This window comes from Strongylocentrotus purpuratus, unplaced genomic scaffold (assembly GCF_000002235.5).
Source record: "Strongylocentrotus purpuratus isolate Spur 01 unplaced genomic scaffold, Spur_5.0 spur5_scaffold_17, whole genome shotgun sequence".
NCBI classification, from domain to species: Eukaryota; Metazoa; Echinodermata; class Echinoidea; order Camarodonta; family Strongylocentrotidae; genus Strongylocentrotus; species Strongylocentrotus purpuratus.
The window spans coordinates 17,560,110-17,584,338 of NW_022145602.1; the positions used below are offsets into that span (position 1 = coordinate 17,560,110).

The 24,229-nt window shown below is 37.1% G+C and overlaps 1 protein-coding gene across 1 annotated transcript; it reads right to left on the minus strand.

Moving 5' to 3' along the window:
• Positions 1-5,340: 5,340 nt before the first annotated feature.
• Positions 5,341-20,533, minus strand: LOC115925092 (deleted in malignant brain tumors 1 protein-like). The gene is given in 19 exon segments (XM_030988270.1): positions 5,341-5,675; positions 5,996-6,340; positions 6,646-6,883; positions 6,885-6,967; positions 7,292-7,622; positions 7,947-8,257; positions 8,582-8,902; positions 9,227-9,523; positions 9,526-9,546; positions 9,869-10,189; positions 10,512-10,694; positions 10,697-10,831; positions 11,155-11,475; positions 11,801-12,161; positions 13,439-13,686; positions 13,788-13,935; positions 14,384-14,539; positions 15,131-15,306; positions 20,323-20,533. Coding segments are annotated over 19 exon segments (4,401 nt in total). The 5' UTR covers positions 20,393-20,533.
• Positions 20,534-24,229: the final 3,696 nt, after the last annotated feature.

The window sequence follows — 24,229 nt, forward strand, 5'->3', positions numbered from 1 at the left end:
TGTGAAATCACGTTATTCATCATATCTTCATGATGCATAAGCAAAGGTCATTCATTTTCATATCACATATATTTCTGGTGAAGGGTCAGCAGGTCATGTTATCAAAGGTCACATAAAGGTCACGAAGCGCGCGTACGTGCGCGTCAAAATTTAAAAATGCTCAAAATCACTTAACTATTAAACGAGAGTACGAATCAGGTCATTTTAAGCATTTCAAAATTTTCCGTCCGTACGTGTCCACGCGCGCGTGTTGCGCGCGGTCACAACGCGCGGAAAAGGTCAAATTCAAATTTTTTACATGATTTAGATTTCTCTTACCGTAAATGACAATTTACACTAATTTCAGTCACCCTTGACCTTTCATAAGGCCATGAGCGCGCGTCAAAGTTCAAAATCCGCGCGTGCTGCTATGGGCAATATAATGCAAATTAGATCAAAAACATCCCATTTTAAAAATCAAGATACCTCTTCAGAAAGTCAATTGACCCCAACTTTTATATCATGGTTCAAAAAAGCATGAGTTGGAGATATGATTTCGTGTGTCATTTTACCCTCAATTAACTTATGACGTCATCATAATGGCCTCCGAACTCATAATTTTAATTTGCATATTATGACGTCAGCAGATTTTTGGAAAATTTATTGTATCTCTGTAAATATTGATCAATTTTCTTTCAAATTTTGATATGTTCTACCTGAGAATATTCTCTACAAATGCAGTTGTCACGATATTTCATTTTGACAATGGTATCATGGCGTATTTTCGCGATTAAAGGAGGCATGTCAATTTTTCACATTTTGCGTGTATTCTCTATGGGACATGACTTTTTCTCAAGACTGGATTCTACATTCTCGTCTTTCGCGAGCAATATCTCTGTCGTGTTATCTTTGTTTACGCTGAGCTTTAAGTATGTTGTAGCTGAGAAAATAAGCTATCACAAATGTGCCCTTCATTTTTCGATCAGATGCCGGGATCATGCTCATGTTTCACTTACAATGTGGGATTTGATAATTCCATTTTCCGTTTACGTGTAATCTCTATGGGAAATGTTTTGGTATATCGGTAACGCACTTGACTTCCGACCTCGAGGTTTTTTTTCTTCACTTTTTTTTCTTTTTGACCTTTCACTCTACCATCTCCTTTGAATTTAAAAACACGTACAATCGCAAATAATGTAATAAACAACCATATTTACTTTATTATTACCCTATTATCACTAGATCCATTACTTTTGGCGTGTAATCCTTATGGGAGATGACTTTTTCTCAAATCTGGATTCTACATTCTTGTCTTTTGCGAGCAATATCGCCGTTATTTCGGCTTGTTTTTGTTGATTTTTTAGTATGTTGTAGCTGAGACTATACGCTATCTAAATGTTCTTTAAATTTTGTTCAGTCTGATGTCATCGTGGTCTGTTGATGATAATCATCAACATCATCATGATGATCATCATCATCATCATCGTCATCAACATTACTATCAAGATCATCATCATGATCATCATGATGATCATCATTTTTTACATGTCTATATAACTTCTCCCTTTCTCAATATTATATTGAGAAAGGGAGAAGTTATATTATATTGAGAAAGGGAGAAGTTATATAGACATGTAAACAATGATGATCATCATGATAATCATGATGATGATCTTGATAGTAATAGTAAATATTATAATCTCTCATAAGACTTGAAGACAGACCACCTAATTCGTCCCCATGACGATTTAAATTTCTAGTTTTTCTTATTTCTAACCACTTTTTTGTGGACAAGATAACTTGGAAATGGCTGAAACAAATGCCTTGAAATTTGGCACACATATGTATAGGCATATGTACAAAGCAAAATAACTTTTTCGACATTGACCTGAACTGATGACGTCATCTAGGCGCCATTTTGTAAAATTTTACGAAAATCAATTCATGATCATATCTTCATAACCAAAACCTATTTACCATTCATATTTATCATAATAAAGGTTAATATCCGTCCGGTCAATTTCAGGTCAAAGAACGCGCGCGTGCGCGTACGTCCGCGCGTCAATGCGCGCGCAAAATTTGAAAAGGCTCAAAATCGTCTCAAAATCATTTTGCATACGTTTTAGGCCATTCTAAGCATTTTATAAAAATTCGCGCACACGCGCCTGCGCGCGCGTTTTCGCGCGTACAACTATTACACAACAATTTGCATATTATGATGTCAGCATATTTATGTAAACTTGATTGTATCTCTGTAAATATTGATCGATTTTCTTCAAAATTTTGATATGTTCTAGCTGAAACAATTTTCTACAATTTTTTTTTTTTTTTCATTTTGACAAAGGCATCATGGCGTATTTTTGCGATTAAAGGAGGCATGTCAATTTTTTCACATTTGACGTGTATTCTCTATGGAACATGACTTTTTCTACAAACTTGATTCTACATTCCCGTCTTTCGCGAGCAATATCTACGTCGTTTTAGCTTCATTTACACTGACCTTTGAGTATGTTGTAGCTGAGACAAAAAGCTATCGCAAATGTACCCTTCATTTTGTCTCAATTTTTTGTTGGATCGGCCCACCTATACTTGTTCCAAACAAGTATTACAAATCTAGTTATAACTGTTTTCCTATCTATTAGTCAAACAACTCAATGGTAATTTACGGAAACCTTGGATTACGCAAATAATATTGAATTCAGTGAAACGTTAACATAGATTATATGAAAATAGCTTAAAAAGGCCTAGTGTCAATCATGAAAGAAAATATTTAGATTATAAAAATAAATTAACAAATATCATAAGAGCGTCAAAGTGGAAATATTACGAGTCTTTGTTTTATAACTTAAAGAATGATATGAAAAAACATAGTCGCAGATCAATATAATACTTGGTAAAAGGAAACAGAATAAACTACCTGTAATGTGTTATGCGCTATAAAAGAACTGAGTATTATTATTATTATTATTACCTCAAAATATGTATCACGGAAATATAAAATTGAGTAGTAGGAAAGATATTGCAAAAGAGTTTAATACATTTTTTATTGACATAGGTAAAAAAAAACTATCAAAATCGATTCAAACACCTAATTACTCTCATGATAAATACCTTGTTAACCCAAATTTAAATTCATTTTATGTTAAATCAACAAGTATTCATGAAATTATCAAATTGTCTTCTCTGTTAAAAATAGAAAAGTCAAGTGGACCTGACTGCATTTCACCTAAAGTTAATAAAAATTGTATTTATTATTTTGTTAATCCATTGTGTGACATATTTAATAAATCTTTGAATAGTGGAATCGTCCCAGATAAATTAAAAGTTGCCAAAACTGTACCCTTATACAAAACAAATGATGTTAAAAATATAGAAAATTATAGACCCATAGCCTTGCTTTCTCTAATGCATGAAAGGTTGTATGATTATTTACTAAAACATAATGTTCTTTTTTCAGAGCAGTTTGGTTTTCGTAAAAACTATAGCACTGATCTGAGTATTGTAAATTTTACTAAAAATATTCTACATGAAATTAATAATGGAATGTTTTGTTATGAATTTGTTATATACCTTGAATATACCTTGAAGTCCACACCTCGCCATCGTGGTGATGAAGATCCCGTAGAAAGTGTAGTGTGGCAAGGTTAAGGGGGTCTCATGGGACCCATTTAAAAACCCAGGTTGGATAGTTGTTGTTGAAGCTTAGGAGTGTGGAGCTTATGGATCTATCTATGGCATTTGACACCATCGACCACCATATTTTACTTAAAAAACTGTACCATTACGGTATACGCGGTATACCTCATTAGTGGTTTTCTGATTATTTCTATAATAGAAAACAATATGTGGTGGTCGATGGTGTCGAATCTGATTATATGGATGTAAATACTGGAGTTCCGCAAGGATCGGTTCTCGGACCACTTTTATTTAATCAGCTCATCCAAATTACTTATGTTTTCATTATTTGCTGATGATACGGTTGTATATTATTCTCATTATAATGCAGCACACTTAATTTCTATTTTAAATGATAATTTAATACAATGGAATGATTGGTTTAAATGTAATAAATTATTTTTGAATTATGAAAAAACTAAATATGTAATTTTTCACACAAAGAAAAAGAAAGTTCCAAATGACACCAATCCCGTTAGAATAGCGAATGTAACTATTGAACGAGAACTAAGTGTTATTTTTGTAGGAACTAATATTGAAGAAACTCTAGATTTGAAATGTCATATTGATTATGTTCTAAAATTTCTATAAGTATTGGTGTCTTGTCTAGACTAAAGAATTTTCTCCCAAGAAACATATTAATGAATATTTACAATGCAACACTTCTTCCCCACTTAAATTATTGCAATATCATTTGGGTAATACTTACAAAACGAAACTGTTCAAGATTTATATGTTACAGAAACGTGCAGCTCGGTTAATAACAAATAGTCTTTATATGTCTCCAAGTTTACCATTATATATTAAACTGAAAATTATTCCTGTATATGATTTGATCAAACTTAATACAAGTATATTTATGTTTAAATTTCATTAAAAAAACCTGTTACCATCTGTTTTTAATAATATGTTCCAAACAAATTATTCTATTCAGAATTACCCCACTCGTCAAAGTCTAAACATACATCACCCACTCTGTCGTTCAACTTCACTGTATAATTATTTATCATTTGTTGGGGTACGGGAATGGAATTCCTTGAATCATGACCTAAGATCCAGTTCTACAATTACCAGATTTAAATCAATGTATAAAAAAAAAGTATTTTTCAATCCATGGTTAAGTAAGTACTTCTCTTTCCCATCTTCTTTCTACTTTTATCTCTTCCTGTCCTATTTTTCGCTCCTTTCTATTCTTTCTCTGTAACCTTCTTTATGGATGTGTGTGTGTGTTAATGTACGGGCGCGTACTTGTATTATTCAAGTCTTTTACTTTTTATTGTTAATTTATAATTTGCATTATCTTGTTATTGTTTGTTTGCAGGGCCTCGATTACAAGCAGATTTCTGCTTCTTAGGGGTCCTAACCATTATGTTGTATATTGCACATTGTATTTTCATTGTAAATTGTTTTTTATACTGGTTGAATGAAATGAAATGAAATGAAATATATTACTCAACATGTCATACAGAACGCAGGAATTGCATTTAAAGTTTACTTTGCGGAATCAACCAAAATGCATTCAAAGTTTACTTTGCGGAATCAATCACCACAAGTTGCTCCACTCAGATTTCTCGATGAACTAATAATTATCACTATAATGATACTCAACATGACATATGGAACACATAAATCACATTAGAAGTTTTACTTTACAAAACTGACCAATATGACTTCTTTAACAATAACTCATTTAAACATACCGTCAAGCACTAGACAACGAACTCCAGCATCTTCATAATGGCCACAGTTATTGACTCCAAGTCCTAGATGCGAGCATTCAAAGAGACTCGATTCGTTTCGAAAGCAATTGACGTCATCGAGGACGATGGTTCCAGTGCCTGGGCCGAATCCAGCTGATGATACAGCTTCAAGAGCACCAGCAAAACCGAGAGATCGACAAACCACGATGGCATCGTTTGTATCCCAACCATCATCACAAACAGTTCCCCATTCTCCGTTGTAGCTCACCTCTACACGGCCTTCAGAATCCGAGGTGCCTCCCACAAGACGTACCTCACCATCTGTAACAAGAGGAATTTATTTATTCTTATTGACTTTTATTTTCTTTAAAAAAATTATAATTCAGATAATCATTGCAACTTTCAATTGTTTTATCTGAATGATATATATTCCTAATCATCACTGTAATGAGCGTACGCGTTTATGAAAAGTCCAGAACTACTACATTTACATAAATTACTTCATTCAGATTCGTGATATAATAAGAAATATAACTATCATGATACTCAACATGTCATATAGAACGCAGGAATTACATTCAAAGTTTACTTTGCGGAATCATCCAAAATGACTTTATAACCAATAAGTCATCTAAACATACCTTCAGGCACAAGACAACGAACTCCAGCATCTTCTGAATGGCTACAGTTATTCACCCCAAGGCCTTGATTCGAGCATTCAGAGAGACTGGATTCAATTCCAGAGCAATTGACGTCATCAAGGACGATGGTTCCAGTGCCTTGGCCGAATCCAGCCGATGATACAGCTTCAAGAGCACCAGCAAAACCGAGAGATCGACAGACCACGATGGCATCGTTTGTATCCCAACCATCATCACAAACAGTTCCCCATTCTCCATTGTATCTGACCTCTACACGGCCTTCAGAATCCGAGGTGCCTCCCACAAGACGGACTTCACCATATGTAACAAGAGGAAATATTTGTTCTTATTGACTTTTATTTCCTTTAAAAAAAAAATTATAATTAAGATAATCATTGCAACTTTCGGTTGTTTTATCTGAATGATGTATATTCATAATCATTACTGTTACGAACGTATACGTTAGAGAAAACTCCAGAACTACCTCTTTTACTACAAATTACTCCACTCAGATTTCGTGATATACTAAAAAAAATTACTTTCATTATACTGAACATGTCATATAGAACGCATGAATTGCATTAAAAGTTTCACTTTACGAAACGGACCAAAATGATTTTTTTTTTTAACAATAACTCATTTTAACATACCTTCAAGCATTAGACAACGAACTCCAGCATCTTCTGAATGGCCACAGTTATTGACTCCAAGACCTCGATTCGAGCACTCAAAGATACTCGATTCGATTCCAAAGCAATTAACGTCATCAAGGACGATGGTTCCAGTGCCTTGGCCGAATCCAGCCGATGATAAAGCTTCAAGAGCACCAGCAAAACCGAGAGATCGACAGACCACGCTGGCATCGTTTGTATCCCAACCATCATCACAAAACAGTTCCCCATTCTCCGTTGTAGCTCACCTCTACACGGCCTTCAGAATCCGAGGTGCCTCCCACAAGACGTACCTCACCATCTGTAACAAGAGGAAATCATTTGTTCTTATTGACTTTTATTTCCTTAAAAAAAAAATTATAATTAAGATAATCATTGCAACTTTCGATTGTTTCATATGAATGATGTATTTTCATAATCATCACTGTTAAGAACGAACACGTTAATGAAAAGTCCAGAACTACCACTTTTACCATGAGTTACTCCATACAGATTTCGTGGAATACTAAGAAATATAACTACCATGTTACTCAACATGTCTTATAGAACGTAAGAATTACATTCAAAGTATACTTTGGGAAATCAACCAACTTGACTTCATTAACAAAAAATCATCTATGCATACCTTCAAGTACCGGACAACGAACTCCAGCATCTTCTGAATGGCCACAGTTATTGACTCCAAGACCTCGATGCGAGCATTCAAAGAGACTCGATTCTTCTCCAGAGCAATTGACGTCATCAAGGACGATGGTTCCAGTGCCTTGGCCGAATCCAGCCGATGATACAGCTTCAAGAGCACCAGCAAAACCGAGAGATCGACAGACCACGCTGGCATCGTTTGTATCCCAACCATCATCACAAACAGTTCCCCATTCTCCGTTGTAGCTCACCTCTACACGGCCTTCAGAATCCGAGGTGCCTCCCACAAGACGTACCTCACCATCTGTAACAAGAGGAAATTATTTGTTCTTATGACTTTTATTTCTCTCTTTTTTAAAATTATAATTCAGATAATCATTGTATCTTTCGATTGTTTTATATGAATGATGTATATTCATACACATCACTGTTAAAAACGTACACGTTTATAAAAAGTCCAGAACTACCTCTTTTACCACAAGTTACTCCACTCAAATTTAATGAAATACTAAGAAATATAACTACCATGATACTCAACATATCATATAGAACGCAGGAATTACATTCAAAATATACTTTGCGAAATCAACCAACTTGACTTTATTAACAATAACTCATCTAAATATACCTTCAATTACCGGACAACGAACTCCAGCATCTTCTGAATGGCCACAGTTATTGACTCCAAGTCCTCGATGCGAGCATTCAAAGAGACTCGATTCGTTTCCAGAGCAATTGACGTCATCAAGGACGATGGTTCCAGTGCCTTGGCCGAATCCAGCCGATAATACAGCTTCAAGAGCACCAGCAAAACCGAGTGATTGACAGACCACGCTGGCATCGTTTGTATCCCAACCATCATCACAAACAGTTCCCCATTCTCCGTTGTAGCTTACCTCTACACGGCCTTCAGAATCCGAGGTGCCTCCCACAAGACGTACCTCACCATCTGTAACAAGAGGAAATTATTTGTTCTTATTGACTTTTATTTCCATTTTTTAAAAATTATAACTCACATATCATTGCAACTTTCGATTGTTTTATCTGAATGATGTACATTCATAATCATCACTGTTAAGAACGTACACGTTTATAGAAAGTCCAGAACTACCACTTTTACCACAAGTTACCCCACTCAGATTTCGTGGAATACTAAGAAATATAACTATCATGATACTCAACATGTCATATAGAACGCATGAATTGCATTAAAAGTTTCACTTTACGAAACGGACCAAAATGACTTTTTTAACAATAACTCATTTTAACATACCTTCAAGCACTAGACAACGAACTCCAGCATCTTCTGAATGGCCACAGTTATTGACTCCAAGACCTCGATTCGAGCACTCAAAGATACTCGATTCGATTCCAAAGCAATTAACGTCATCAAAAACGATGGTTCCAGTGCCTTGGCCGAATGAAGCTGATGAGACTGCTTCCAGAGCACCACCAAAACCGAGTGATTGACAGACCACGCTGGCATCGTTTGTATCCCAACCATCATCACAAACAGTTCCCCATTCTCCGTTGTAGCTTACCTCTACACGGCCTTCAGAATCCGAGGTGCCTCCCACAAGACGTACCTCACCATCTGTAACAAGAGGAAATCATTTGTTCTTATTGACTTTAATTTCCTTTAAAAAAAAATTATAATTAAGATAATCATTGCAACTTTCGATTGTTTCCTATGAATGATGTATTTTCATAATCATCACTGTTAAGAACGAACACATTTATGAAAAATCCAGAACTACCACTTTTACCATGAGTTACTCCATACAGATTTCGTGGAATACTAAGAAATATAACTACCATGTTACTCAACATGTCATATAGAACGTAGGAATTACATTCAAAGTATACTTTGCGAAATCAACCAACTTGACTTTATTAACAATAACTCATCTACACATACCTTCAAGTACCGGACAACGAACTCCAGCATCTTCTGAATGGCCACAGTTATTGACTCCAAGGTCTCGATGCGAGCATTCAAAGAGACTCGATTCGTTTCCAGAGCAATTGACGTCATCAAGGACGATGGTTCCAGTGCCTTGGCCGAATCCAGCCGATGATACAGCTTCAAGAGCACCAGCAAAACCGAGAGATCGACAGACCACGCTGGCATCGTTTGTATCCCAACCATCATCACAAACAGTTCCCCATTCTCCGTTGTAGCTTACCTCTACACGGCCTTCAGAATCCGAGGTGCCCCCACAAGACGTACCTCACCATCTGTAACAAGAGGAAATTACTTGTTCTTATTGACTTTTATTTCCTTTAAAAAAAAATTATAATTTAGATAATCATTGCAACTTTCGATTGTTTCATATGAATGATGTATTTTCATAATCATCACTGTTAAGAACGAATACGTTTATGAAAAGTCCAGAACTACCACTTTTACCATGAGTTACTTCATACAGATTTCGTGGAATACTTAAATATAGCTACCATGTTACTCAACATGTCATATAGAACGTAGGAATTACATTCAAAGTATACTTTGCGAAATCAACCAACTTGACTTTATTAACAATAACTCATCTATACATACCTTCAAGTACCGGACAACGAACTCCAGCATCTTCTGAATGGCCACAGTTATTGACTCCAAGACCTCGATGCGAGCATTCAAAAAGACTCGATTCGTTTCCAGAGCAATTGACGTCATCAAGGACGATGGTTCCAGTGCCTTGGCCGAATCCAGCCGATGATACAGCTTCAAGAGCACCAGCAAAACCGAGAGATCGACAGACCACGCTGGCATCGTTTGTATCCCAACCATCATCACAAACAGTTCCCCATTCTCCGTTGTAGCTCACCTCTACACGGCCTTCAGAATCTGAGGTGCCTCCTACAAGACGTACCTCACCATCTGTAACAAGAGGAAATGATTTGTTCTTATTAATTTTATTTCCTTTAAAAAAAAAATTATAATTAAGATAATCATTGCAACTCCATTGTTTCGTATGAATGATGTATTTTCATAATCATCACTGTTAAGAACGAACACGTTTATGAAAAGTCCAGAACTACCACTTTTACCATGAGTGACTTTATATAGATTTCGTGGAATACTAAGAAATATAACTACCATGTTACTCAACATGTCTTATAGAACGTAGGAATTACATTCAAAGTATACTTTTCGAAATCAACCAACTTGACTTTATTAACAATAACTCATCTATACATACCTTCAAGTACCGGACAACGAACTCCAGCATCTTCTGAATGGCCACAGTTATTGACTCCAAGACCTCGATGCGAGCATTCAAAGAGAATCGATTCGTTTCCAGAGCAATTGACGTCATCAAGGACGATGGTTCCAGTGCCTTGGCCGAATCCAGCCGATGACACAGCTTCAAGAGCACCAGCAAACCGAGAGATCGACAGACCACGATGGCATCGTTTGTATCCCAACCATCATCACAAACAGTTCCCCATTCTCCGTTGTAGCTGACCTCTACACGGCCTTCAGAAACCGAGGTGCCTCCCACAAGACGTATTTCACCATCTGTAACAAGAGGAAATGATTTGTTTTTATTGACTTTTATTTCCTTGTTTTTAAATTTTAATTCAAATAATCACTGGAACTTTCGATTGTTTTATCTGAATGACATATATTCATAACCTTTATAGTTAATAACGTACATGTGTATGTCAAGTTTAGGACTACCATTTTCACCACAAGTTGCTCCACTCAGATTCTCGATGAAATAATAATTATCACTATCATGATACTCAACATGTCATATAGAACACAGAAATCACATCAAAAGTTTTACTTTACGAAACTGACCAATATGACTTTTTTAACAATAACTCATTTAAACATACCTTCAAGCACTTGACAACGAACTCCAGCATCTTCTGAATGGCCACAGGTATTGACTCCAAGACCTCGATTCGAGCACTCAAAGAGATTCGATTCGTTTCCAGAGCAATTGACGTAATCAAGGACGATGGTTCCAGTGCCTTGGCCGAATCCAGCCCATGATACAGCTTCAAGAGCACCAGCAAAACCGAGAGATCGACAGACCACGCTGGCATCGTTTATATCCCAACCATCATCACAAACAGTTCCCCATTCTCTGTTGTAGCTGACCTCTACACGGCCTTCATAATCCGAGGTGCCTCCCACAAGACGTACCTCACCATCTGTAACAAGAGGGAATTACTTGTTCTTATTGACTTTTATTTCTTCTTTTTTAAAATTATAATTCAGATAATCATTGCAACTTTCAAGTGTTTTATCTGAATGATGTATATTCATAATCGTTACTGTAAATAACGTACATGTTTATGAAAAGTCCAGAACTACCACTTTTACCACAAGTTACTCCACTCAGATTTTGTGATATACTGGGAATATATAACTATCATGATACTCAATATGACATATAGAACGCAGGAATTACATTCAAAGTTTACTTTGCGGAATCAACCAAAATGACTTTATAAACAATGATTCATTTAAATATACCTCCAAGCACTAGACAACGAACTCCAGCATCTTCTGAATGGCCACAGTTATTGACTCCAAGACCTAGATTCGAGCATTCAAAGAGACTCGATTCTTCTCCAGAGCAATTGACGTCATCAAGGACGATGGTTCCAGTGCCTTGGCCGAATCCAGCTGATGATACAGCTTCAAGAGCACCAGCAAAACCGAGAGATCGACAGACCACGCTGGCGTCGTTTGTATCCCAACCATTATCACAAACAGTTCCCCATTCTCCGTTGTAGCTGACCTCCACACGGCCTTCAGAATCCGAGGTGCCTTCCACAAGACGTACTTCACCATGTAACAAGAGGAAATCATTTGTTCTTATTGACTTTTTTTCCTTTTTTACAAATTATAATTCAGATAATCATGGCTACTTTCGATTGTTTTGTCTGAATGATATATATTCATAATCATTACTGTTAAGAACGTCCACGTGTTTGTCAAGTCCAGAACTACCCCTTTTACCACAAGTTACTCCACTCATGATTTCTATTATGATACTCAACATGTCATATAAAATACGGGAATTACGTTCAAAGTTTTCTTTGCGGAATCGACCAAAATGACTTTATATACAAAAGTCCGTGGGCCAAAGGGGGCTACCGTGCACCCCCTCCCCCTATGACCCTACTTCTTGTGTGTCATTTTGTTCATTGGGGTCCATTTTATCGGATAAATCCCTTTCTGGCATAATGGAAAACTACAGTTCATATCAAAAGTGGGCTCGAACATATGCAGATATGACGTTTGATGCTCACCGTGGATATAAACACAGAGAGCAACAACCAACTTAGATAAGGAAAAGTGAGGGATGTGTAAACAAAAAAGGCCATACATGATGAAAAGAGCTTCCTCGATCCGTTGATGTTGATGACAAGAATGGATTGTATGTTTTCTCTTCCAGTGCCCGCGTTCCAGCTGAGGTTGAGAAAGATGTCATGCATGTAGTTACCACAGGGAAAACCAGAAAGAGATGTTCATCAAAGAGCAATTAGAGAAAAAGACATCGTTCTCTGACCCCATCAAGAACCGGAAGCTCAAAACCGTGGCAGAGACCAACGAGAAGTAATAGAGTACAAGCAACAAAGGAACATTGGTTTCCAGCTGACGGTAAAGGCACAAAGTTCTGGCAGCCGACTTGATCTACGGGAAACCATGAATATTCTTTGACCCCCGTTCCTTATTCAATTCAATTCAATTCATTTCATTTATTTTTCCTCTTTGAATTGTTCATATTTACAATGATGGTACATTTTAAAATATTCACATATTCATATACATATACATATAGATCAGTTTGCACAAGACAATACATTAACAAAAATAAACATGAAATTGAAAGGGAAGGAGGGCCGACTAAAAAGCAGAGCTTGTAGGGTGTAAGCCCCCCCCCCCCCCCCTGTAAAAGTTATTATTATGAATTATTATTTCGTGAGAAAACTTCTTTGCTAAGACAGATAAATTTAAGGGCCTACACTAGCTCCTGAAGGATGTAGAGAACTCGCAACCTCCAACTATACTGACAAGACCTTGTTAGTGGAAGATGGTAATGCTATGTTCTACTACCTAAAAGAGATGCCTGCAAACTTCCACAATTGTTGCATCAAAATTCACAATATAGTGTCGTCCAAATGCGATGTCATCTTCAGCAAAGTCATACAAGCCAGAATCTGTGAAGTCACGTTGAGTGAATGATTCAATCCCAATGAAGCCGAGCAAACGACAAACCACCTGAGCGCTCTGGAGATTCCAAGAATCCGCGCATAGAAGCCCCATGCTTGAACCATCATCTATGAGAACGAGACCTCCTCCCGGTGCATTACCATGAAGTAAAGAGATGATCAGTCCTGCTTCCAGATTTTCTATGGTTAAGATTGAAGAATTTTTTATATTCCCAAAGTTAATTCATCTGACCCATAACACCCTTATAACGATGGTGGAGTAGTTTTAATGTGAAACCAACCTCGTACTGGTCCTTCTCCATATAGTTCAATACGTAGCATAGGCGCGGCATGATATCTGATTGGTAGCAGACGTACATACTGGCATACTTTAACCGAGGGCAATGTGTTATACACCACCGTGTTAGCGTCCGTATTGCCCACGAAGACCTTAAAGAAATCCAAAGAACATGCAATACTATTTCAACATATCTCATAACAAACAAATGAATCTGAATTTCTTTTAATCTCTACATAAAACAACAATGTACACAATGGGTCGCTGGGGAAGGGGTATATACGAGGACGTGACATCGATTTATTCTTACTTAATGATAATAATTTGTTTACAACATACATACATACATATAAAGATATATTCATATAGAGGGGAAAAAGAAGGTAGGGCAGAGGCAGTAAGAAAGAGAGAACATTTGAAGTCCTGGGACAGAAATACTAAATAAAAGCATAATATCTTTTTCTTTTCATTACTACTTGTCATTAATTATTGTATAAACCATTGACAAAATTGTTATATTTGGATGCAATTTTTCTTGCTCGTTTGTTTGATGCTTTGTTTTGTTTCTTACTTCTTAGGATACAGGAAATTGACACCTACCTTATCGGCTACGGGCTCGCTGAGGGCGTCTTGTACTATATCGAACGTAATACCGTCTATGCTGCATGCTACCTTAAAGCTTGTAACCCATTGGTTAATGTTTTGACGACCTTGTATTGCAACTCCAGTGATGCGATAAGTAGTAGACAGGTCAACCTTGGAAAGACGAATAATAACATACACCTTTTCCCAATATATTGAAATGAACTTGTAACATTAGGACAAAAGCAAATAATCATTATATAATTTTAATCGGCATTCTGTTTTAATTCCTATTCCTAGAGGTTTTTGTCTGCCAATAAGCCTTTTCGTAAATACTATCTGCGCATGGGCAGATAAAGGTAATTTCTGATAAAATTGTAAAACCCACCGACAGGAATACATGCTCATGTTCTGAATCATTAGGGACTTTTAGATTTGCACGAAGACAATGTGGATTGCTACAGTCGAAGTCCTTTTAATACACTGCCTTGAATGGACGTCACACGTATCAGTCCACGCAAATCTAAAAGTCCCTATTATTCATGTGTGCACCTACGGTACATTCTATGATACAAGAGGGCAAACAAAAGCTTTTCATGAAGCACATACATGACTTGGCATTGATTATTCTAAAATACCCAAAGTGGGACTTCTCCATGAGTAAAACATCTGTGGATATTTGGGGTCATTTGACCCATGTGCTAACTACGAAAAGGCTTATTAATATGTATCGGGAGACGAGAGAGAAAGGCGGACCGATCTTACCTGGATCCATTGTTGAGTGCTAGTAATACCTCCAAACCAGGCTGTACCTGTGTTCAGGCGTGCTCTCTCGGGGCCTAATCCCGGATGTACATAAGATGCTGTCAGGCTTGAATCCGGGATGGCTCCACTTTCCATACCCAGAGGAACCCCGGGAGGAGGAACATTCTGCAACGCTCCTGTTGGTAGAATTTGATATTAATTTTAAATTGTAGTTGTTTCAGAGAATGCGCAGATAGTTAACAAAAATATCACGGCCTCCCGTTATACGCCAGACTTCTTAAAGGTAAAACAAAGTTTTGGAATGGGGTCATGAATTTGGTTCAAATGAACATATTGGAAGCATATGCGATTTTACAATATTTTGTAATCGTTGTCGCAGTTGAAATCGAGTCTAAAGTTGTGAAATTTTAGATAATAAACTCTTTATGTTGTAAAGCTCCCTCTTGAGGCCAAGATAGTAATTAAGCTATAAAACAATGTTTCTTGACTAGAATCGACCGATTAGCTATTCCCGTTTGGAAATTATATATCACAACTACATATTCTGAGATTTTCATGGTCGCAGCTACCATTGTACGGCCGTAGTCGCTATTCAAAATTTACCGGGAGCACCGGTAAATTTTTATATTCAATTTTTCTCGAAAGCAGAAGTGTTTTAGGGACTAAATTGTCTAGTGCGTATGATACATCGACATGGGCATCCAAATATATCAAAATTGTAAAGAATCACTATCCACCCAATTTTCAAAATTCCCAAAACTTTGTATTACCTTTAAAAAACCTCTCAATGTGGCAGAGGACAAAGTATGTATAGTCTTATCCACAACTACATGACGTCGTTGTAACTTGCTTGCAACGCAAACGCTCATGAAATTTGCTTAAAGAGTCCACTTTTCCACAATATCTAAATGAGTTCATTGATTTTCTTGTATGAAAGCTGACCAAACTTGAAGGGAGAATCTCTTTATAAACGTTGACGTACTTAACTCAGATATGACTTGGATGTACATTTATCTGAGTGATATCCCTCTTACCAAAGCTGTAAGTGAGAGCTGGGATTTCCAAACCAAAACCAGGAGGAAAAATAAAAACATACAGCAAAACACTTAATTCATTTAGGATTAGGTCTCGTCGAGGCTGTGACCAATACGTTTGTGCCCGTTAATATGTATGATCCGATTTTCCTTCCCACATTGGCCATTGCCCCCACAAATGTAATTATTTGCGTTGAAGTTGAACGGAATGAGGAATGGCGAGAACGCGCTGGGTTTTTATAGCTCCCGAGCTTGGACGGGATTGCACACGCTCTAGGAGCGCGTTCGAACGCACTAAGAACGAGATGAGGACGAGTTGAACTGTCTCTGAACGGGGTGGTCGGGTTAAAAACTAGTGGTGAACTAGTTATAATGGGTTTGGACGTATTGGGAACGAGGTGGAACTAGTTAATAATGGGTTTAAACTGACTACGGACTGGCTTGGACTGCATGGAAATGGCAGATTTGCCCGGTCTGAACTTGATATGAACTGACTGTGGACGGGGTACAGACGAGATGGACGTATTGAGGACTGTTTATGAACGAACTAGGATCGTATTATAGACATTATTTACACAATTTGCCCCGTCCTCAACCCATTTTACGATTTTTTAGAACGGTTCCAGAACGTAGTGAGAACTAGTTTGGTGTGATGGTGGCTTTACTTACAAGCATGTCCATGATTTTTTTTTCCGCAGTGGGATTAAACAATCATCATCAAACAAACAAATGATGCATATTTTGTGACATGTGTATAAAGGAGGAAGAAAATGACAAGTGGAGTGTAATACACCCCCCAAAAATGAAATGAGGAAGTGCGATGAATGTAGGAAGCTTGCGTGCTGGGTCCATAAACGATGCCAATATCGTGTGCAGGGTTCATAAACGTTGCCAATATCGTTGTTATCATTTCGTTCATTATGTTCCACGAAGTATAATATTACACCTATATTTAGGTCCCTCGTGATTGATAATGCTACATATAGGAACACTCTCCTTGATCTTTTGAACTCGACACTTCCTCAATCGACGCAGAAGTCAACATTAGCAAGTTTAAAGGGGAATATTAGTAGGCATTACCACATGCATACAAGTTGTTACTAATAATATAACCCATGGTGAAAACTGGTTTCACCATTATCTTTGAAAGTGTACGTAGTGTTATTAATTAATAAAAAATGACATTTTATAATGTTATAAATACAAAATATACAATCCACTTGCTTCAATGAAGAACAAGTTTACCGAGCAAGGCTTTCCCCGTCAATTTCGCAATGTTTTTTCAGTCCATTTGATGGAACATTCTTTCAGTTTATCGTATGCACCATTTGAAGGTAGAGACTATCATTCAATTAAGCGTCGGAAATTCATTCCGTCTATAGGCACGTGTGCGAAGATTCACTCAAATTCGTCAGGAATGGCTGAAAGGTGATCCCAGGCATTCAGATTCGCGATTTGGCAGTCAATTCTTAATATGATCATTGGAATTAACATGTATGTTGTTTATGTAGACCCCACCTATTTTTGTTTAATTTCCCGAAAATCAAATGAATTTTAAATAGGCCCATATTCTTTACCATTGTCCTCACTGGAGAAGCTGTCTGGTGCTACAATGAAATATTAGTACCATTACTATATCGTCATCATCATTATCAGTATTACTACTACTATTATTATTATTATATATCATTATATATTATTACATACAAATAACTATCACTATTATTATTATTATTATTGTCATCGTCATCATTATGGTCAGAATAAAAGGCGATCGCACCCTACATCCTTCACTTGATCGATTGCCTTTTTCCTTCTCCATCGTCCGTTATCTTTCTAGTCAGATTCCCCCCCCCCCCTCGCTTCAATATACAATCCCACGTTACGCCACTGTCATTTCTCCCCAGCATTCGCATTTATAAGGAACCATTTGCGTTGTTATTCAAGATCCCAGTTGTATGCTTATTAATATCCCTTTCGTCAGACATAACAGTGGAATTGATAATTATATAAACAATACAAGGAAGAGTTCTTAAACGAAAAACTAAAGTTTAATTGGACTGTAAACAAGTTAAAGGAGAAGCAGATATCTTGATGGAAGTAACCAGGATTACTTTTGCTTATCTTGGCGCTCAGATTCATTTCTACCCGTTGTTTTTATAACGGCATAAACGTTTGCAAATTTGATATTATATATCATATACATTTGGAACCTAATTGGAAGGAATTATCAGCATTTGATGTCTAATTAATAGAGCAATTCCCATTGTGCTAATACACTAGTTCTCTTCTTTAAAACCACTTTGAAAAACACCGTTTTTCATTGTTCTTTCATCTTTACTCAGAAAAAGTGTCAGCTATGTATCATCGTATCCGGACACCTACCCCCTACACATCCACCCCCGGATAACCACCCCCAGTCAACTACCCCCTAGGGCAGCCACCCTCTAGGACGACTACCCTCCAAGAAAACTACCTCCGGACAACTACCCCCAAGACAATTACCCCCTAGGACAACTACTCCCTAGGATAACTACCCCCGGACAACTACCCCCGGACAACGACCCCCAGACAACAACCCCCTAGTATAGTTGTGCGAGGGTAGTTGTACTAGAGGATGGTTGTCGTAGGGGGTAGTTGTCCTAGAGGATGGTTGTCGTAGGGGGTAGTTGTCCTAGAGGATTGTTGTCGTAGGGGTAGTTATATGGGGTGGTTGTCCGGTAGTAGTTGACCGGGGTCAGTTGTCTGGGGGTGTCCTAGAACCGTGTATCATATGACCAATAATACAACCATGATCAAAGCTGTAACAAAAACTGGGTTAACAGTCATTTTTTATAATATTATTACAAGACATTTTCTTCCAAACCTGCTTTTCAAAGTTGAGTTTTACACTTTCGAATTATCTCTTTTTCATCTGTCTCCCTTGTCACACCCCCCCCCCCCCAACTTCTCTCTCTCTCTCTCTCTCTCTCTTTCACTCACTGTCTCACACACACACACACACTCTCTCTCTCTCTCTCTTTATCTCTTGCTTACTCTATCTCTATCTTTTCCATCCTCCTCCTCAATTTATCAATCTCTTTTCCTCTCTCCATCTTGTTCTGAACATCAAACTCGATTCTTTTATTTCAGTTCTAGAGGGCTCTACTATTTCTATTGTCAAATCTGACTGACATGAGCGCTATACAAGAACCCACTATTATTATCATACAACTTGATCCAAATCTGTATTTTCTCTGCGACCCCAAACACTACATTGGTGTCAGTTATGAAATTCCTTATATCACGAGTATGTTTGTATCATAGCGCCTGTACAGAAATACACAAAGGCACTCTTTAAAAACACTATTTTTTTTTTGTAAGTTCAATCCCAAGTGAGTTCCATGCAGCTTTTTCTAAATAGACCTGGGGGCTCATCCGAAATGTCATTGCTATTCATTACTTTCAATAAATTGTTTAAAAAGGGCAATTTTCCTGGTGATCTTGCGAACGACAATCCAGCTTCCTTGGATATTTCAAGGACAAAATGCTATAAAATCATAAACAAAGAAACGTGTGTGACGACGTGACAAGATCCCCATTATTGAAATAGTTGGGGTGTTTGAAGAATAAAATCCAGGATTTCATAAGATCACAATTTCTCAAATCTACGGTGTGGACCCATAACTACTATTCAGGGAGCATGCTTAAAATCTCGAATAAGTGGTTTACCGTTTAAGTCTAAACTGAGGTCGATATTTTAGTAATCTTTGTGTGTGCTACAGAGTAAAAACTCCGTTGAATCAATGCACAGAAATGATATCATTGGTAGGTCCACCGTTGAAGTATCTTTTGTAACTATAGTCGAGTCTCACAGCGGGGTAACAACCACTCAAAGAAAAGAGGCCACTGTGTAGATCAGTATAAATTATAGAAAATATTTTTTAAATATAAACAAATTACACATCAGAAAATAAGTTCCGAGGTATAACTGATCATTAGTTGACAACTTTCCTTTTCACATTCTCATAGTTCCTTGGCACGCAAATAATGTCTATAAATATTATGTAGGCTTCAAACTTGCATTTGAAGAATATCATGCAATGAAAAACAGTGTTACTTTAAAATGAGCAAGCAATCACGAGCTGCTTCTGAACCCGCAGTTATCGATTTACTTACCCCTTTGGCATAGACAAAGCGACAGAAATAAAATACGGCCTACATAGAAATGTTCGACTTGAATCATCATTTGTTCTGCCTTTCAATTCGAACAACAATCAATGATGAAATAAAGCGACAGTAAAGATGACAGTAAGAATGACAATCCAACAAAGTTCGCATCAGTGGACGACAAAAGTAGAACGAGATGCATTCGATTAGCCAGATTGTTGGGAAGTGGAAGTGAAAAAACATAGTCCTGACATGCGTATTCATCGTCGCTAATAATGAGGAAGAGTGTTATTCATGGGGAAATCCCTCCAGCTATATTGGCCTTCAATTTCCAAACAATGCTGGGCTATTCTCGGTCGGTTCACTCTAGGGGCGTCGATAGACCATTTGACTTAGTTGGGGCGGACCAAAGGTTCGGATTTAAGCGGCCCAGCCATTAACCCCCCCCCCCCCCCCCCCTAGTTTGCATAGCTATGTTATGGGATGTCTTGATGTGACAACAATTGCAACCCAAAAGGAGAGCGCTGGGAGAAAATTAGGAAAAAGGAAAAAGAACGTGACTCAATAATGAAATAGATTGCTCGAAAATGCTCTTCAAATTGGTACATGTATTAGGTGAATCAGTAATGTGGGAACAACATTTTTAAGTCTTAAATAAAATCTGTTATAAGAGGTGTATAACACGATTATCGAAAATGCTAAAGGGTGATGTGATTAGGTCTGCGTCATTGATGTAGTGTGCAGCAAAAAAGAAAAGAAATATGGTAAACAGAGGCAGTGACCGTTTCATTTTACAACCGGGTGCCACAGAGAGAAAAGTTTAGTTAAATTAAAGATATATTATGGAATAACGTTAACATAATGAAAATAAAGTATCAGAGACCGCAAATTGCCCGGATATTTTTTCATTTGGGGGTATTTTGACGAGGAAATAACATTTCAGAGATAATAAAGTGCCTTTTTCCGCCCTCGCAAAATTTAGAAACGGGATAGTTTCAGGCTGCGAGGTCCATGAATATCCCCCCCCCCCCCAAAAAAAAAAAAAAAAAAAAAAATCATGATGATATTACAATGTTCGGGCACCTTCCTGCTCGAAGGTCGTCATGGCTCGGGCAGCATATAACCCTATTTATTGTATCAAAATCAGAATAAATTTGGCCCAGTCTTGGTAAAGTAACAAGCACTGTGCACAAAATATGTATATGTGACTATACACAAAATGGTGTCGGGGCTACTAACCTTGATTTCCTAATCTTTCTATGCTCATTACTCAGCCAGTATACATTTTCTAACAAAATTGTTTGGCAAATGACATTAATTTGTAATCTTGAACATTCAGTGTAAGTTCGTTTGATTCTGTGAGAATTCAATTTTTTTTTTTAACAGAACTCATCTTTATCTTTAATGTGTTGGTAACATTATAACAATTGTTTACTTGTGAGCTTAACAATAATGATGATTTTTTTTTTCAGTTGTGGTTGTTACATTAAAAAAAAAATGTTGTAAGAATTGACAGTGGGTATTGGACAATATTTGGTGCAGCAGAGAGGGAGGGAGTTATTAAAATATAGAGTTAAAATTTAGATTAAAAAGAACAAAGAACTGAGCCCAAGTTTGATGATTAAATTTTGATTCAAAATGAATAAAGAAAAACGAGAAATATGCACCCGTATACACGACGTATAAATATATTTTATATAATTCAAAATAATCTAGATAATTTACTGCTGAATGTGCCTGCACTGAGTTTAACTCTAACCAGAACCCCTTCAAAATCTGTATCTGCCGCTCTTCCACAAGCTCTTCTGAGGGTTCATTTATTTTCCGAATATTCGTACATCGATAAATGGTAGACCCTATACATTTCATCAATGTACTATACATTATCATTTATCTTATTTGTCATCATTATTATCATTATTGTGATTATTATCATTGTTATCATTGTTGTTATTATTATTATCAATATAGTTATTAATATCATTATGATTGTTAGTATTATTATCATCATCATTATTATCACCATCGTCATAAGAATCAACATCTTCATCATTCTCCTTTTTTAAATTGTATTCGGCCGGATCTTTTTTATGGATGTTATACAGCACATAAATTGTTTTGTCAACACACTTTCACACCTTTCTCTTCTTTGTGTTTCATTTTTCCTGTTTTGGGGATATAACTGTAATGAATTTGTATTATTGCCTGTTTTGTTTTCGGTGGTATACACCAACACAATGAAAGGAAGTGGGTACACAGTTCAAAAAAACATTTCCCTTGAATAATGGCAAAATTTCAGTTGCAGCCAACGTGATCGACAATATCGGCATCATAAGCCTTTTGAAAAGATTTCCGAGGTTACATGGACCGACAACCCATGAGACTGACATACAGTGGCGTACGCAGGATTTTTTCAAGGGGGGGGGGGGGGGTTTCAACATTTTGAAATCGGGCCGAAAAATTCGCAACGACTCAGCCAGCCGCTGCATAAGCGGGGGAGGGGGGGGGGGGTAAGATGACACTCTTTTTTTTTTTTTTTTTTTGGTCCCCAAAAAATCGCAATGACTCAGCCAGCCGCTGAATAAGCGGGGGGGGGGGTAAGAGGACACTTTGATAATTTGACATTTTCTACGTTGGGGGGGGGGTAAGGTCATCTTTTTTAGGTCAGCCATGGGCATAATTTTTTTTTGTATAATTAAAAAAAACAAAAAACAAAGGGGGGGTTTAGGGGGGATTTCTTAAAAATACACACATAAAAATACCAAAGGAGGGGGTTTAACCCCCTAAACCCCCCTGCGTACGCGCCTGCTGACATATCAGTCTCCATTGCCTTCTGACAAATTTTCCGAGGCCGGAACTTTGTGGGTTCACAAGCTATTGGTGAACCCGGATATCCCTAAAATTTCATTTTCCCTTTTTGAGTTTATCGTTATTACTGATCCAAATATAAATTGTGTGAGAATAGGACGACGTGGCCAAGAGTCCAAGGAAGAAAGGAAAACATCGGGTTTGTCAAAGCACTCTTGGCATCGAAACCCCTGTGCAGGAAATAGATAAAAGTATTTGGTACTTCCACAGGGAAGCAATACAATTTTAACCATGCTTAGTTCTACTTACTAGAAGAAAAGTGCAGACATTGACACTTGACAATAACCTTCATGAAATTATGATATAGTGTTGTCGTTGCTTATGTACATAATTATGAGGGGCAGATATTAATAGACAGTTATGTATACTTTTTGTTTACCATCTTTACCCTCTCCTAGCGCTATAGTTCTCCTTAGAACTATATGCTAAGAAAGATAACAACAGTCCTTTTCAGGACTACACACCCCCAAGAAAGATTACCGAGTCAGAGTCCTTTTCAGGACTCCTCAACTCTCTCTCTCTCACATGGTGCACCCGCAAACCTACTGTATAGGCTATATAATATTTATAAAAAACATAATATGACTATTCCGTTGCAGCGCAATGCGCTAATATGCATTGTTGTAAATACTTACTTTCTTGCACTTGCAATTTTATATTCCCTACTTGAAGAAATAAAATTAAAACTTGTCACAGTGAATAAGTAAGCTATCAAGGATTTCATTTCAACTGTTTAAATCATTATATGTATAAATATATATATAACCCTTAATATTACATTAAACTGGAATCATAAAAACGGGTATATTACCATAACCCTAACCCTAACCCTGAATTCAAAACAAGATAACTAATTAAACTAATGATTAATGATAGAACCTTTTGTTTCTTGGGAGGTTTTTTATTTTCCTCTGCCTACAAACGTATTAGTAGAATGCGCAGTTCTTTGTACAATCGTTAACGGGACTCGAAACTGTCCTGCTAATGACCATGTCTACTTAATGTCTCATTTTTAACTACAGATGTTCTAGGCATGACGCTGTATGGT